This window comes from Trachurus japonicus, chromosome 15 (genome assembly GCF_045865225.1).
Source record: "Trachurus japonicus isolate A0001 chromosome 15, Traja_1.0".
Lineage (NCBI taxonomy): Eukaryota > Metazoa > Chordata > Actinopteri > Carangiformes > Carangidae > Trachurus > Trachurus japonicus.
Genome location: NC_140921.1, coordinates 21,631,555 through 21,646,913, shown reverse-complemented (window position 1 = coordinate 21,646,913; position 15,359 = coordinate 21,631,555). Strand labels below are relative to the sequence as shown.

General features: G+C 42.8%; 1 protein-coding gene across 6 annotated transcripts in view; it reads left to right on the top strand.

Annotated features, from left to right (window-relative positions):
- Positions 1-722: 722 nt before the first annotated feature.
- sorbs1 (sorbin and SH3 domain containing 1) overlaps positions 723-15,359 on the top strand; it is a 45,441-nt gene continuing 30,804 nt past the window's right edge. For 3 of the 6 annotated variants that reach the window (XM_085800469.1, XM_085800468.1, XM_085800466.1), the window contains exons 1-7: positions 723-834; positions 11,578-11,620; positions 12,357-12,443; positions 12,872-12,988; positions 13,726-13,832; positions 13,974-14,115; positions 14,373-14,402. In XM_085800469.1, the coding sequence (XP_085656595.1) occupies positions 12,410-12,443; positions 12,872-12,988; positions 13,726-13,832; positions 13,974-14,115; positions 14,373-14,402 (430 nt within the window). In that variant the 5' untranslated portion in view covers positions 723-834; positions 11,578-11,620; positions 12,357-12,409. The remainder of the gene's footprint in view (positions 835-11,577; positions 11,621-12,356; positions 12,444-12,871; positions 12,989-13,725; positions 13,833-13,973; positions 14,116-14,372; positions 14,403-15,359) is intronic. The other 3 variants (XM_085800472.1, XM_085800470.1, XM_085800471.1) reach the window with 1 other exon arrangement.

Genomic DNA, 15,359 nt, shown 5'->3' with positions numbered 1-15,359 from the left:
ACTTCCGGCCAAAACTTTCAAAGTAAAATTTACTGTAGCTAATATTTACTACGAAACTTTGATCACAGTTAAAAAATAAGATTAGCCTACATTTCTCAAGACATGTGATAAGATAACAGTGATGCTTGTTTTTTTTATTGAGTCTATTTATGTATTTTTACATTTATTAATTGTTTAACATGTAAACTTTTCTGCAGAAAAAAACCTGACAATTACAGTGGTTAAAAAACAAAACAAACAAAGATATAAAGATTTGATATAGTGGAAGTAAAGTAGTAAAAAAAACTAACTGAACCTGAACTGTCAGTCAGTGAAGGATGTGTAAAATTGTGTGGATCTAGTGAATAGCCTACATCGTGCATCATGAGATATTACACAGACACATTAGTCAGGATTATTTGCAATGTACCTTTTCTCTATTTTTCGTGTTAATAATGGTGACTATGGATTGTGTATAAAGTTCATAACTGATCCCAAGAACAGAACTTGAACTTCGCCTCTCTACTGTTTACCATCGCAGTAGTTGTTAACCAAAACGCCTCACTGTAGGTCACTGCTACAATCAATATAATTGAGCAATTTGATTGCTAAACAGCGAGGTTTGTTTTTCAGCCCATCGGCAGCTGATGGAGCCCTACACGGCTTTTATTGTGAAGGCGCAGCGGCCCGGCCCCCCCGGTGCTCGGTGGATGAGTAGTGCGGCGCCGCTGACGCAGCCGGGACCGGTGAGTGCAGCGCTGTCAGGACGCTGCTGGGAGAAGCCGTCGGTCGCGCAGAGCTCAGTGAAGTGTGTCTGCAGCAGCGACTACAACACTGGATTACCATCACACAGAGGTAAGCAGGCGTCTGTCTGTGGCTCCATCTGAGGCTCTTCACTGCCTTGTATTCATTTCTTTATCATTATCCATGCTCACCTTTTTCTTATTTTGTCTTTTTCTACCTTGGCACCGTAACAGCTGACTTTGTGTTATTATCCCATGATGCAGAACCAGCACCACTTATGTATCTCTCACTAATCAGCCAGTCCTGTCAGTACCAACACCAGCAGTCTCCATCAAATAGAAGTGTTGCTCTGAGTCATTTCATTTTATATTATTTGGCATCTCAGCAGATGGGCGCTCTGGCTTTGGGACAGTTACTGCAGTAAAGACAGATCCATACAGTGGAAATGCGACCCGCCATGGGTGCCGCACTCTGAAGCTCAATGCCCTGGAGAAATCCCCAAATACTCAAGTCAGGGAGTGAAACCCTCCCTGCTGAAATTCTGCCTGCTGTCATTTTTTATTATTATGAATGACTAATAAATCCTCTCTGGTGCGGGTGTTTGTGTAAGTTGGCTGGCCAGCGGTGGAGCCTCACTGTTAGCGGTTGTCATTGTGAGTCATGGGGAGCAGACCGGCCACTCCACATGCATACAATAAGGCTGTGACATCAGGACCATGCTGTTAATGGAATGCATATAATGCGGCACGGAGGTGTTGGGAATAGTTTATTGAACTGTCATTTTTACCACAGCGTCGTCAGGTCAGGCTGCTGCATGTTTGATGAGATCACACTGAAGGTGAAAATGCAGTGGATGTAATACTGTAGTAGTGAAACAGCTGGTGAGGTGCATTAGCAGCGGTTTCACACTGTTTTATTGTCTCCCACTATAGTTTCTATGAGCATGACTGTGTTGTGTAGATGCACACTGGTGATAGTGTGAGTTTTCCCTGCAGTTATTGACACAGTGGACCTGAATGGTAAACTTCATGTTCTAGTCTGACAAACAGGTCTGCATGAGGCCTCATAATGAGCAGCATGTGACACGAACAACTGCCTCACAGCACAAGTGTGTGTATCCACACTTGTGCTCCATCAAAGCACAGCCAGGATGGACTTTTTAAAGAAGTAGAAGGTCAGATGTGACACATTCCACACATTTATATGAAATATGAATATGACAAATATGTCTATAAATAGTGATTATTTGGAGCTAATCTGCCACCAAGAAGAAAAAAAACATCATAATAAGAGCTATTATAAAGTTCACGTCAAAGGTTAAGTTTTTGGATGCTGAAGTAGAAAAAGAAAATAAATCACCACCATCTTTGTTAAATTAGTTTGACCACCGTCAGTGAGTTGTGTCATCTTCCTCTGACCCTCAGCGGATGTGTTCGTCTCTGCTCGTGTTTTCATTCATAATATCACTACAGTACAATGATTCCCTCTTTTTTCACTCCAGCGGATCTGCGTAACATGATTCTACACGAGCTTGATAAAATATTAACCCCTCCACAAATAATTAATCAAACGGCCTCGCACACAGAGGCAAAGCAGTCAGACTGATTTCCCCCCAAAACTACCGTCAAAGTCGAAGTGTTTTGTAATGTGAACATCTCATTTCAGAATATCACACTCTTATCTCATGTAGTTGCACTGGACTGGAGAAATTGTATGTGGACACTGTTTACCCAGAGAGAACAAGACATCCATTAGCTGTGTGTCTGTATGTGTGAGACAAAGCTGAGTTATTATTATTATATTTAACTTAAGTGTGTTGTCACGGAGTGAAACAGCACAGGTCCACGCTCCGCTCACTGCTGGATAACAAGTTTTTCAGGCTCTCAGGAATATTGACTCAGTAGTGGTCTGAGCATCGTGTGAAGCAGGCTCCTGGTTTACAGCCTGCGAGCACAGGAGTTGTAGATGTTTGCACAGAGATAGTGACAGGTTTGTGTGTGCAAACGGAGCATACAGTACATCAGTCATGTGTGTGGTACCCGGGGGCTCAGCTAGAAGCCATTTTTTCCTCTCAAGTCAGTCAAATATCAGGCAAGCCCCTATGACCTTTTGCACATATTGTTGTGTAAAGCAAGTCACATATGAGCTAGCATTTTTTTTGCTAAGCATAAGTATGTGCCCAGGTTACAGTAATGCATCTATCCAGAGTTGGTTGTTGGTTTAACCAGCCTTGGTGCCAAATATCAATGACTCAGGCTTAGGATTTGTTTATTCCAAAAAGATTTTCTTTCTAAATTTCCATAACAATTATGTTTTGCAGCATTAATACATCCTGGCAGAATTTCAGGGTGCAACAAACCACTGCACAAAAAATAAATAAATAAATAAATAAAAACCGAATGTGAAGTTGGCGCTTGCCTTTATAAGATAGAAACATCTAGTTCCCGCTTTTCAAAGTCAGAATAAATCAAGGTCAAAGTGTTGTATTTCAGTCTTTTGAGCTGGACATGACAGCAGAAACCTGTAGAGTGAGGACTGCATGTGTTGGTATGAACTCAGCATAGTTGTTAATGTTTTATGAAGCTTGTTCAGAGTCACATTACACAGATCCCCTAGATTTGAGAGGAGCGACCCTCAGAGACATAAATCTCTAAACTGAATTTCAAAGATTCACCAAAGCCAGCTGGCCTCCAGATTGCCAGCACTGTTTTTCTAAGTTGATCTCTGTTTGGTTTGGGAATCTAACACACAGTATTGTGAATTATGAGCTAGTCGCAATATGTGGATTCAAGTGAAACTGACCCACAGATTAGTAGAATTCACTTTGCCAAACAAGTTTATCTCTGACCTTTTACTTTGACCCATGTGGCGAAGGTCTGCTGTACCCATGAGTTCAGAACAGGGTTAAAGGTCCATATTTTACACTTTTATAGTCTTTTATTTGAACTGTTGACCTCTAGTAACAACAGGTCAGTGCACCAATCACAAGAGAAGAGGCTCTGATCCTCTCTGATTAGCTGACTCTTTACTGAACTTTACTGAACGACCAAATAACAGTACAGCAGGTTTCACTCAAACACTCCTAGAAACCAAGTTGTCCAAGTAGGTGGGCGGGGCTTGGTGACTGCTTTGTTGTGACATCACAATGTTACAGAAGTCCTGGCGGCTGGTTTTAAGGCTCAATTCCTTGAATGGTGGCTTTAATACCTTCACAGTATTAATAGCCTACAGAAACTAGACCTGCTTTATAGTAACACTACACATGGATGCCTACCTTTATATAATATTGAACTAATTATTAGACTATAATTTATTGTATGTTTGAAGGTAATTCAAAGTTAATTGGACAATACCAAATTCATTTAATGATCTTCTTTTTAGTCAGTATATATGTCTTAAAATGAGCCTAAACCATTAGTCCGAGTTCGTGGTACCTGTGTGGTGAAGCTGGATATTAACCTGACGTGCACCCATATGGACCATTGTAGTGACAGTACATATAGGCTTGAAAGCAGCCTCGTCTTTACAGTGAATAACGGATCACTTTGGATCATGCCGGATGTTTCAGCCAGACACCAGGTTTCTGTTTTCACTCTATGTTAATGTTACAACAAGTTGCTTAGCAACCCCCCTCCTCCCACCCACCCACCCCTGTCGTCTTTCTCTTTCCGCTGCCATTGGCTGAAGTGGATGGTGAAGTGAAGTGTTATGCTTCAGCTTTTCAAGGTCCGTGGCACAAAGAAGCCCCCTGATCATAGACGCATGTAAACGAGGCAGAGAAAGGACAATTTATGCTCCGGTGATGGATGTAAACAGCACATCCTCTCCGCCTCCATACGCACCTCCACCAACACCGCACCTCCACCCTCTCCCCTGTGTTGCATGTCAACAACTGATGGAAAACAATAGCATCATGGCAGTTGTCGGCGGATGTCTCATTGAGAACCAGCAGATGTCCTTACTCATCCCCACGCAGACTAAACCAGAATTATGAGGTGACACTGATGCAGCACAGGTTTATAAATCACTCAACACAACATGTAATAAACAGCCACAATTATCTGATATCTGTGCTGCCACCTATGGAGCCAGGGTGTTATTGATGGAGCTGCCTGTTGTGTTTGTGTCTGGGTGTGACGGGACGAGTCAGAGCCCGGCATTCCTGAAATAGACAGATGATGGGGACCCGCTGGAGTCCCGCTGCACGCTCATTTCACACGAGGATACCTTCATAGCACTTAAAATTGCTGGATTATCACATCGCTGTTTATATTCACGTTTAGCCGCCATATCCTATGACTCAATTATCAAGTAGTCCTGTCACATAGGCGCTCAGAGAGTTATATTAAGGAACACACTCACAGCTTCCACTCCACGCCGGAGTCAAAATATCCAGCGGAGACGAGGAAACACTTTCAGCACCCTCTAAGACAATGATTTGAGTTGTCATTGCAGCTCACCTAATGTGCAGTTCAGCCTATTATCTAAGCCAGGAGGAATGTCCTGTGCACAGCTGAGCTCATTAACTAGTGATGACATTAAAATGAACATCATCTGTGCCTCTCATTCATATTCCCAAATTAAAGCTTCAGTTGGTAACAATTATTCCGTCATATTTGCTGGAACTGTCACTATATTCTGATAGTCGGACATTAAATGGGTAATTTAGGACAAAATCCAACTCCTCTGGCTCCAACTACAGCCTGTGATCGTATTTGCCGAAATCCACCGCGACCGAAGATTCTCCACCGGTCAGGTAGAGGGAGCAGGAGGAGCGGCCAATCGCAGCTCGTACACGGTGTAGTAAGCTGACGAAAGTAAAGGTAAAGTCCGCGACTTGGTCGGAAATTTCAAGACGATACACCGTCAGCTACGTCTTTTGTCTTGAAATTTCCGACAAAGTCGCAGAGTTTACTTTCACTTTCGTCAACTTGCAAACTGTAGCTTTAAGCGCCACCACCATATCATCTCGAAAACTTATCATTAGGTTGTTGCTTTTCCACTTGTGTCGCTGACTTTTTCTCCTTATTTGCTCATAAGCTTCTCTTATTTTCAACTTTTCACTCAGCACCTACAAAAGTAAACTCTCTAAGAGTCCCCTGAAGAGATGCTGCAAAGCTACTAGAATATTCAGTTTAATGTTTACCCTCACTCAGGCCCAGTGATCCAAGCTTTCTCGCTCTTGGAGTGTAGCCTGGAGCCCTTGCTGTGAAGATGTATCACCCTGGGTAAACTGTCAGCTCGCAGACATTCTTATTACACTGGCTCTAAAAGCCTAGCAGACCCGTTAGAAGCAGCCTGGCTCTCTAACACAGTGTCTCTAACAGGCGGTTTGGTCTGCGCAGCCAGCTCCAGTCCTTCCTCAGGACCTTCACACGTGCCAGCCAAGTGTTCCCTGTCCCGGGGATCTGGCCATGGTCACGTCCAGTAACTGTCAGGACTTCACATGGACACGCTGACAAGCTGCAGGCCTCGCAGAGGGACACAGCTTTCATTGGCTCGCTGTGATGGCTGCTTTAGTTCTCTCCTCGAGAAAAAAGGACTTTTTATTCCTAAGACCACAAAAGATCCTCAGAATCAGCCTCAAACATGACAGTGATACCGTGAGATAACTATAAAGTTAAGTCTCTGCGTTAATGTCATATTTCATTAGGTGAGGTTCAGAGAACAGAGGGATAAAGGCAGTGTCTCGTCTTAAGCTCCGTCCATTATCAACATGGATGTATGATCCCGCTCTGAGGCCTGTAACGACCGCTCTGTGTAAGTTACATACATTTCCTTTTATGCTGCAGTTGTTTGAAATGAACTTCAAATAGCTGGGTTGAGGAATGTGTAGAATCCCAGGCTGCTGTCCAGCGTGGAAGCTGTTTATGGAAGAGAGTTGGGAGGGTGGAGGGCGGTAGGTGGGGGTCTCTTCTCAATTAAGGGGAAGGGGGGGTGGTAAGCTTCTGCTCCGGAGAGGCCCGTTCGAGCCATGTTTGGAGCTGTTTGGTGGGATCCACGCACAGCGCTGGATAGCTTCTCCCCTCTCTGCCATTTGTTGACAAAGCAGAAGTCAAACGGTGTTACGTAACGGCCCCTTTCTCTCCCACCGCAGCACAGCTGAGCGTGTGATGAGAGCTCTTTTGTGTGAACATAGCATAGACCCCCTGCGTGAAATACATCATGGTTCAGCTCGGTACCACCACGCCTTTGTTTTGTGCTCAGACAGAATCTGGAGCCTGATAAAGTGAGTGCTGCTGCCAGTAGACAGTATAATTATAAAACTATTCAGCAAAAAGGGAAAAAAAGAAATCAATTTTCATGGAAATTTATTCTATCTACTGGAATTAGATAAGTTTGTTGGATACCATCCAGTTTATTTTCCCCACAGATGAAGATGGAAATTTCTCTGTGATCAAAGACTCATAACAGGAATCTTCCTTTGAACATTTAATTTATTACTGTGATTTAATTGCTCAGTAATGTTTCTAATAAATGTTTGTTTTTGATTAACAGGAAAATCTGTGGGAAAAATATATTTGGAATGAAATCTGACTTTTAGCTTTGATGTTAAAGCCTGTATAGAGTGTATTTCAGAGCTGAGGTTAATGTCTCACAATCTTTTAAAGAGTGGTTTGGGAAATACAGATATTTACTTTTTTTCTCCTAGAGTTGGAGGATTGATACCAGTCTAACCACTGACCTCTGGCAGCTTGTGTCATAATAATATACTCTACAGACAATAACACATTTTGTCTTGTTTGTTTAATTTGAACGCAAACTGAAGTCAGCCGGTCTTTGTGTGTGTCGTCCTGCTTGGTTCCAGTTAATACACAGACTAATAACTAGATAATTTTATAATTACATAATTGTTACATTAATTTTTTCAGGAAAAACATTCACAGAAACATTCAAGATTTTCTGTCTCTTTGATGTCGTAGATAATTGAACATCTTTGGGTCGTAAACTGATCAAATATTATGAAGGGAATTATCAGTTTTCTGTTGTCCATCAGTTCTCATCACTTTTTAGAGATATCTGTATCATAGGTTCCATCACACATTAACTGAGGTATTAAGGTTGAGTCATCCAGTAGCAGATTCCAGCCGTCCCCCCGCGGTCAGTCTGTCCCCCCCCGTCTCTCTGTCTGTCTCTCGTCCGCTGGTGGACGAGGATTTCATATGGTAGCCTGCACAGCTGTTGAGTGGGTGCCACATTCCCAGGTGGCATGTGGTGACAGCTCCATCTGGGCACGCCTGTTCTCAAAAACAAACAGGCCCCCTACATAGCGAGGGTCAAGGTCAAAGCTGGGACCGTCCCCCCTGGATGGGACCCTCATAGCTCAGCCAGACGTCTCAGGGGGGGCTTCAGAGGGACCTGATGCATGAGGACGAAGGAAGGACTCACATCATCGGGTAGGTAATGTATCTCTAGATCAACACAGATGCTGGCGGATGATCGCAGCCTTTTGGAAAAAGTATTTTAGTCATTCTGTGTGTGTGTGTGTCACATAGTTGAGTGGAAGGAAATTGTAAACAAGATGAATCATCTGGTTTGTGTATTCCAGCTTCTTGACAGTCACACTGGTCTGAGCCGAGAGTAGTGATGTGCGATGCCACTGATTTTCATTCCGATCCGATACCAAATATAACCAAAGGTGGTGTTGCCGATATCGATATAGCTACATTTTACAAAAGCTTCATGTATGAAGAGAGAACAAAAAAACAGACAGTTTCAAATTGTAGTTTTGCAATGACACTAAAACACAGACTACCTTTCTTTGGTTTAGTTTTATTGTCAGTGGCAATAAAACACTGAGAAATAGACATGAAATGCATGTGGGAAAGTGCATTTCCTACAATTATATGGCATAAATATAGGAACATTTGTTAATTTAGGGCGTACTTTTGAGGACTACTTTGAATTCACATTTAAAGGAATATTCTGAAATTTTTCTGAGGTAGCAGCAAATAAATCACAGGTTATCTTTCTTATTCTTTCATTATCAACACTTTTTCTCAAGAATAACATCCAAACTTTAATCCTGCTCTCATTAGGTCTATGAGGTGAGACGCGTGTGTGGCTGTGTGTGCGGATTAATTTACACAATCATAGTTCGCCTCAGAGGTGAAAGCAGATGTAGTCCCTTCCAACCGGCGGGGAATATGTCCTGTAAGTAGCAAAATAACGGTCTACTGTGATAAAAATAGTTGTTAACCCCGGATTAGTGTAGACTGGATATAGTATTGATACTTTCTTATGAGTATTGATCCTAAAACGGACACGTTTGGTATTGGAAGTATCGATACACACATCACTAACTGAGAGGACGTTTGTCTGGCTGTGATTTTTTTTTATTTTTATGATCGTTCTGTGACATGAACATCACCTGCTCTGTTCTGGGTTTTTCACTTTTGAGAAGTTACGGCTTCTACATACGATCAGACGCACTGTCAGTCACACCTCTCAGAGTTCACAGATCTAGTCTAACGACACCAGATCAATTAAACACACGTGACCTTTGATCTTCTCAGTTTATCTCACTATCTGCTGAACTTTGAGCCCCCCGCTTTGACTTCATATCCATCTGTTTTTGGGCCAAATTGACTGTTTTTGTGAGGCGAGACTTCTAAGGGTTTCTCTGATTATATGGGATGATGGTGTGTTTAGGTAAACTGCAGTTTTACAAGAGTTTGGCCGATAAAGCCTCTACTTTATTTTCCTGTTTGTCTTGGCCCCCGGGCGCTGCAGGCTGGTCCAGAGCTCCTGCGCTGCTCTCCTCTCTGCACGGAGGCATCTATTCCTAAAAAGGCCAAGGGTAATCTCTGCTCTCCTGTGTTTATACAGCCAACCGAACGGTGCGAGCTGTCATCGTCCCATTATCTATTATAAGTGAGAGGTTCATATACTCCCACGTTTCTCTTTCCACTGGGCAGTATATTCGCTAATACTGGGGGTTCATCCGAGGATACGATGGAAGAAGGGCTGAGATCAGTGTAGAGCTCCTCGAAGGAATGTCTGTTAATGGTTTTTGGAAGTGAGATCATGGATGCATCGCCTCTCTGGGATGCAGGGGGTCAGGAAGCCAGTTGGTTTTTACTAAAAAAGCGAGGAAATAAATACACAAAGTTTTTGATGCTGTGGGACGGCTCCGCTCCGGCTCTGGAAGATGTTTTAAAAGGTTTTTGCCTCATGGCCCCATGGGGTTTGTTTGGAATTCCTCCCATTTTCCCTCATCCATTTAGGCCTATTTGTGGAGGTTTCCAGCTGGAACATCAGTCCCCTGCGTGTTCTGCAGGTTGGCTTATTTACTGCCATGTATAAACAGAGTGCACACTCATGCACACAAACAAACACACGCACACAAGCAAAGCAATAACAAGAAGCAGGTTAAAAAATTATATCAGAATAGATACCAGATGGATTAAAAATACTGTTTAAGTGTGTTTGTATTCATGCATGAGTGTCCATGTGTGTGTGTGTTTGACTCAATCAGCCCTTTCCACTGCATTTTAAATGGGGATGTCTCCTAAATTAGACGTGCTGGCCGAGCACAATGGGAGGCCCGGCCGAGTGATGGGAAGTGTTTCACAGCTACTTTTCTGGTGGCCTTGGTGTTGCCTCTGCGTCGCTCTACTGATGCAGCTCAGATTAACATTTTGTTTGTTCTCTCTCTCACGCCCTCCCTGCTCGTCCTTAAAGGGGAACGCAGATTACATTTTGACTTCATATGTGAGGTCCGATGCAGGCCGCAAACCTCCTCCTCGCAAAATGTGAAAGAGCTGCAAGCGTCACGCAAAGGGAGACGTCACCAGAATTAAAGTCTCAGTGACTGAGAGGACCACCCACTGAGTTAACGGAGTCTTAACTGAGCTTTAACTAATTACTGTCGCCATCCTCAGCATGTGTTTGAATTCACTTTGCACGTAGGGATCTTTCTGTTTTTGGCCTCATATTTATAGGCATCACTGTCATATTATTGCATTGGAGTGTTATTACTGGAGTTTTATTATTATTCTTCAGCAGTGATCTGATCTGTGCCACTGTTTCCTCCCTTTGCTTCGACTTTTAATATTGGTGAGATGAGTTTTAGATGGAAGAAAATATCTTTAAAGATATTAGTTTGTTGTATCAAACAGTAGAGGTTATTGCTTTTTTTTATTATTATTTGAAAGATTTTTCTTATTTCTTATTAATGATATATCTCCAGCTCTTACTGTATTTTGTCAGGTCAGTTTTCAATTACAAACAAATAATATGTGGAGTTTCTGTGTGATGTAGACTGGATTTTAACAGATGACTTGAAGTTCACAGCCTTCCTGTCTGACTGTGTTGTATCTCATTTCATTGTGTAACCCAACCAGAGTTCCACCACAATTTCATTAGCCGCTCGTGGGCCCTGACTACATCTGACGATGCACTGACTCCACAGTGGAAGTTACAGTCGAGACATCTCTATATGGGGAAGTTTTTCTCTATGTGTAATACTGCAACTCGATAAACAACAGTGTATGCTGCAAGCCAACACTGCAGCAAAGCACCGGTCTGGAGATCTCACACATCAGTGAATGTAGGCTACTCTATCTGCAGGGGGTGACACCTGCTGGGGATTTCCATTAGTTTCTCAATAAATGTTCATAGTGAAGTGAAACAGAAAATCTTAAGACAACGATGAGTCACTACACTTCTCTGCCTTCGGCCCTGCGGTGGGAGAAACAAACCAAATGTGATCATCTTTGATTGATTGTGTTGCTTCTTGTTTATCTGCTGGGTCATTTTAAATTACGTAACCCACAGTGATTTATGTACCCTCTCCAGATACCCACTCCTTGACTTCACTTTTCAAGTCTCTGTGTTGTGTGTCTTTTTCAGAGCTCTCCAGCAGAGGGCGGTCTAAGACCGAGAGCATCCCCCAGTAAGTTCAGCTCTCAGCCTAACTACATCACATACCTCACTGAACCTCACTGATGTTATGTTATGATTATGTAACTGTGTCTTCCAGGCCAAAGAGATGTTAAACACCTGCTTAAGGTTAAATGTGCTGGCCACTGCATATTGTACTTGTTATACGATGAACAGTTTTACTATTTACTTAAATGAATAGGTGATGATGAGTAGTAAATAATGCATGTTAGATATACAGTATGAATAAGCACTTAAAGGGATGGTTCAACATTTTGGCAAATTGGCCCATTGCCATAATCCCTATAGTCATAGCAGTAGGTTCATTACCTTTAATTGTCGGTGCAAGCTATTTTTAGAACGGCGGAGCAGAGCCGCAAGCTGCTCAGAGCTATGCTACGGAGACTCATGGAATTTCTTGGTTTCCCTCATCAAACTCAGCAATCCAACAACTCCAAAACATTCTTGTGGACAAGTTGTGACCTGCACATTGGCCACGCTACTGTATGAGATAATAACGAAAGTTGTTACCTCGAGTTGTTTTCGAGGTAAATTAATGCAAAACCACCTCTCTGCATTTGCCTTGAAAACAACTCTGTCTCGTAACGTTCCGTTATTATCTCATAGCGTGGTGAATCTCTCTTGTAATATGTTTTACTTTGTTCTTTACCTTAACTGATATTTGTATAACATTTTAAACACACATAAAAATGTCTTCCTGTTTCTGTATCTGTGTGTGTATCTTTCAGTCCCTTCACGTCCTCGAGCAGCCTGCGAGGTCAAGATCACGCCCCTGAAAACCATGAAGGGTTCTCCTGACCTGATTCCTGCCTCAGGTGACGTATCCCTCCGCCCTCATCAATCTTTCAGCGCCTGCAACTGTGGGACACCTCATACCCGCAAAGTAAACTTAGACGGATGCTTTTAAAAACCCATTTGTCAATAACGAGGTGTCACTTTAATAACCTGAAAAAACAACAACAAAAAAAAACAACATAGCGGTTGGTTAGGTTCCAGCCGCTCTAATTCCAGCGCTGATGGTGTGATCACGGCAATTAGTTTTATGGCACTACAGGATATTAAATTAGTGACCTGCTTTTGATGTTACAGTTCTATTTTGGTGATTTGGGCCGTGAGGTAGTGATAACTTGGATTCCCTGCAGCTCTGAGGCAGGCGAGCACTGACGGTACAGAAAAATGACACTGCTCTGCCTTGAACAATGAAGAGCTGTGGAAGTGAGACTCTTCTTTTGAATGTGTGCAGATCTGGACCCCAGCAGAGTGTGCAAAGGCAAAGGAGTCGTGACCCTGAGGGCCACCCTGGTCCACATAGACGACGAGGGCTGCATCAGCGAAGAGCCGAACGTCATCACAGCGCCGAGTGAGTCACAGCTGTTTCCTAACATCCTCTCCATATGATGAGAAAAGTATTTAGAGGCAGGAGCAGCTGCAGAATGTGGACGGAGGATGTGAATGTTGCTGCCATTTAGAAAACATTTCATCATAAGGATTCCTCACGTGCCTTCCACAGCTCTGTTTTGATGTCAGGATTATATAACTCGCCACGTTTTGAAATCTGTGCTAAGTCACTGGGCACACTCAGAGTGGTGATAAAGGGCGATTGCTCATATTTTCAGGAGAGCATCAAAGGGCTCTTTTGTTGTGGCCTGCCCACACTGCACTTTGGAGCAGGGGGCCTTGACTGTGGGCTTGTTTGTTGCGTAGAGCACAGTGGAACCGGACTGGAGGCCGGCCAAGGCTTTTGGGGAGATGCTTTAATTGTTGTAGAGACTGAATATAAAGGCCATTGGAACAAACGGCCTATGCAGCGGAGTGAATGGGCGCTTTGTCCTGATGACAAAGTTCAGAGATTGTGGGAGAATCTTTTTTTCTTTTTTTTCTTCCTTTTTCAGGGGATATTAACAACTCTGTGCATGAAAACCACCAAAAGAAATCATTCACACCCAACGGACACAAATGGAGATTTATTTGATCAGCAATTAGCTCTTATGGCTTTCTGGTTTTGGTGTGATAAGTTCACGGAAATGCTGTACTTTTCAGTATCATCCTCAGTGCTTTTTATTCTGCCAAACTGAGAGAGCTCTGGACTCTTTTCAGGCGGCTGGACGAGTCAGATTAATGGAGACAGCTCTAAAGCAGGACTGGCAGAGGGAGGCAGCAGCATCACAGCTGATTTACCTCCTGTAAACAACATTCAGTGCCAGGTACGTTCACTTCCAGCCCATTTAACTCCGGATCTTTGCTCAGCTCTTTGCGGTTTAACAATTATGAGGACTGTGTGGTCTCCTCCTTTTAAGGTCTTTAATTAAGGATTTTAAAGTTTTTACATTTTCTGTCCCTTTCAGGCCAATTCGCCAGAAAGCATAAAAGAAAACCAGGCTCCATCCTTCACTGACCTTCACAACTGTATGACAGTGTCGCCCGGCTCTGCGTATCCCTGCACGAGCACAGTTAACCCCACCTTAGTCCTGCTGCAGCACAACAGAGGTGAGCGCACCAGTCTGTGACATAACACACATGAACATACGGTATTAATATGTCTGTCTGTCTGTCTGTCTGTCTGTCTGTCTGTCTGTCTGTCTGTCTGTCTGTCTGTCTGTCTGTCTGTCTGTCTGTCTGTCTGTCTGTCTGTCTGTCTGTCTGTCTTACTGTCTGTGATCCTTTAACCTTGTCTTTCTCTCTGTGCTTCACTTTTTAGTCACATTTCACTGTCTTGTCTGTGTCTTGTCTTTTTCTCACAACAGTGCAGCAAAAGCATCTTTCTCATTTGAAAGGTATGCACCAGGGGCTTGTTGAAGATATCAAATAGATATTTGTAATGATGCGTGCGTATTTGTTTATTTGGATCCCCATTAGCTGTTACTCCTGCAACAGCTACTCTTCCTGGGGTCCATGTTAAAACATGCATAGAAATCCAAATTACAATAATATTTTACGTACATACATGCATGAATACAATTTCATCACTAATTTCCCCCCTACACACGCTCACACACTCACACACTCACACACAAGTACACACAAGTACACACACCTGCCAACAATCAAATTTATAACAAGTTACCAAATACATTGAGATAACAATTTCATAAAACAAATTCAGCAAAAACAGGTCACATATTCGTCAGGCCTTTACCCAAGAATAACCTTTTTAGCTGTTTGTTTTTTTTACTTTCTTTACTTGTTGCTTGGGTTGTGATATGGCAACTTATTCCAACCAGAAATGTCTCTAAACATAACCTTTTTTTTCTTTTTCATGGCATTAGTTCTTGGTCTAGGAATCATAACATGACCCCCTCTCACCTGTCTTGTTTTATGACCATGTCTGTTTTGAAAAAGCGTTATTCTTGAGTGAAGGCAAGTCGGTTGTTTTGATCATGTGATCTGTGTTTGTGTCAGTTTATTAGCATCAGGGCCTGAGCAGTGCTCCCTGTTGTAGTTGCTCTGTTAACACTTTTTTTGAGAAACACACTCAAAAACTTATCACACTCTTACACACACGTCAGACCCTGTGAAAGTGTTTTATGGGTCTTGCATATTGATGTGGCTAATGGCTCCACAGTGCCCCCCCCCCAGACAGTTTCTGTCAGGTACTCCTCATACTTTATACGTGCATGAAATTGTGAAGCAGGAGTGATGCAGTTGTCTCTCAGGTTTGCATGATACAGTAGTTTCACAGCAACAGGCCTTGGCTCCTCAACCAGTGTCATCATCATCACAGCTGCTTCGTG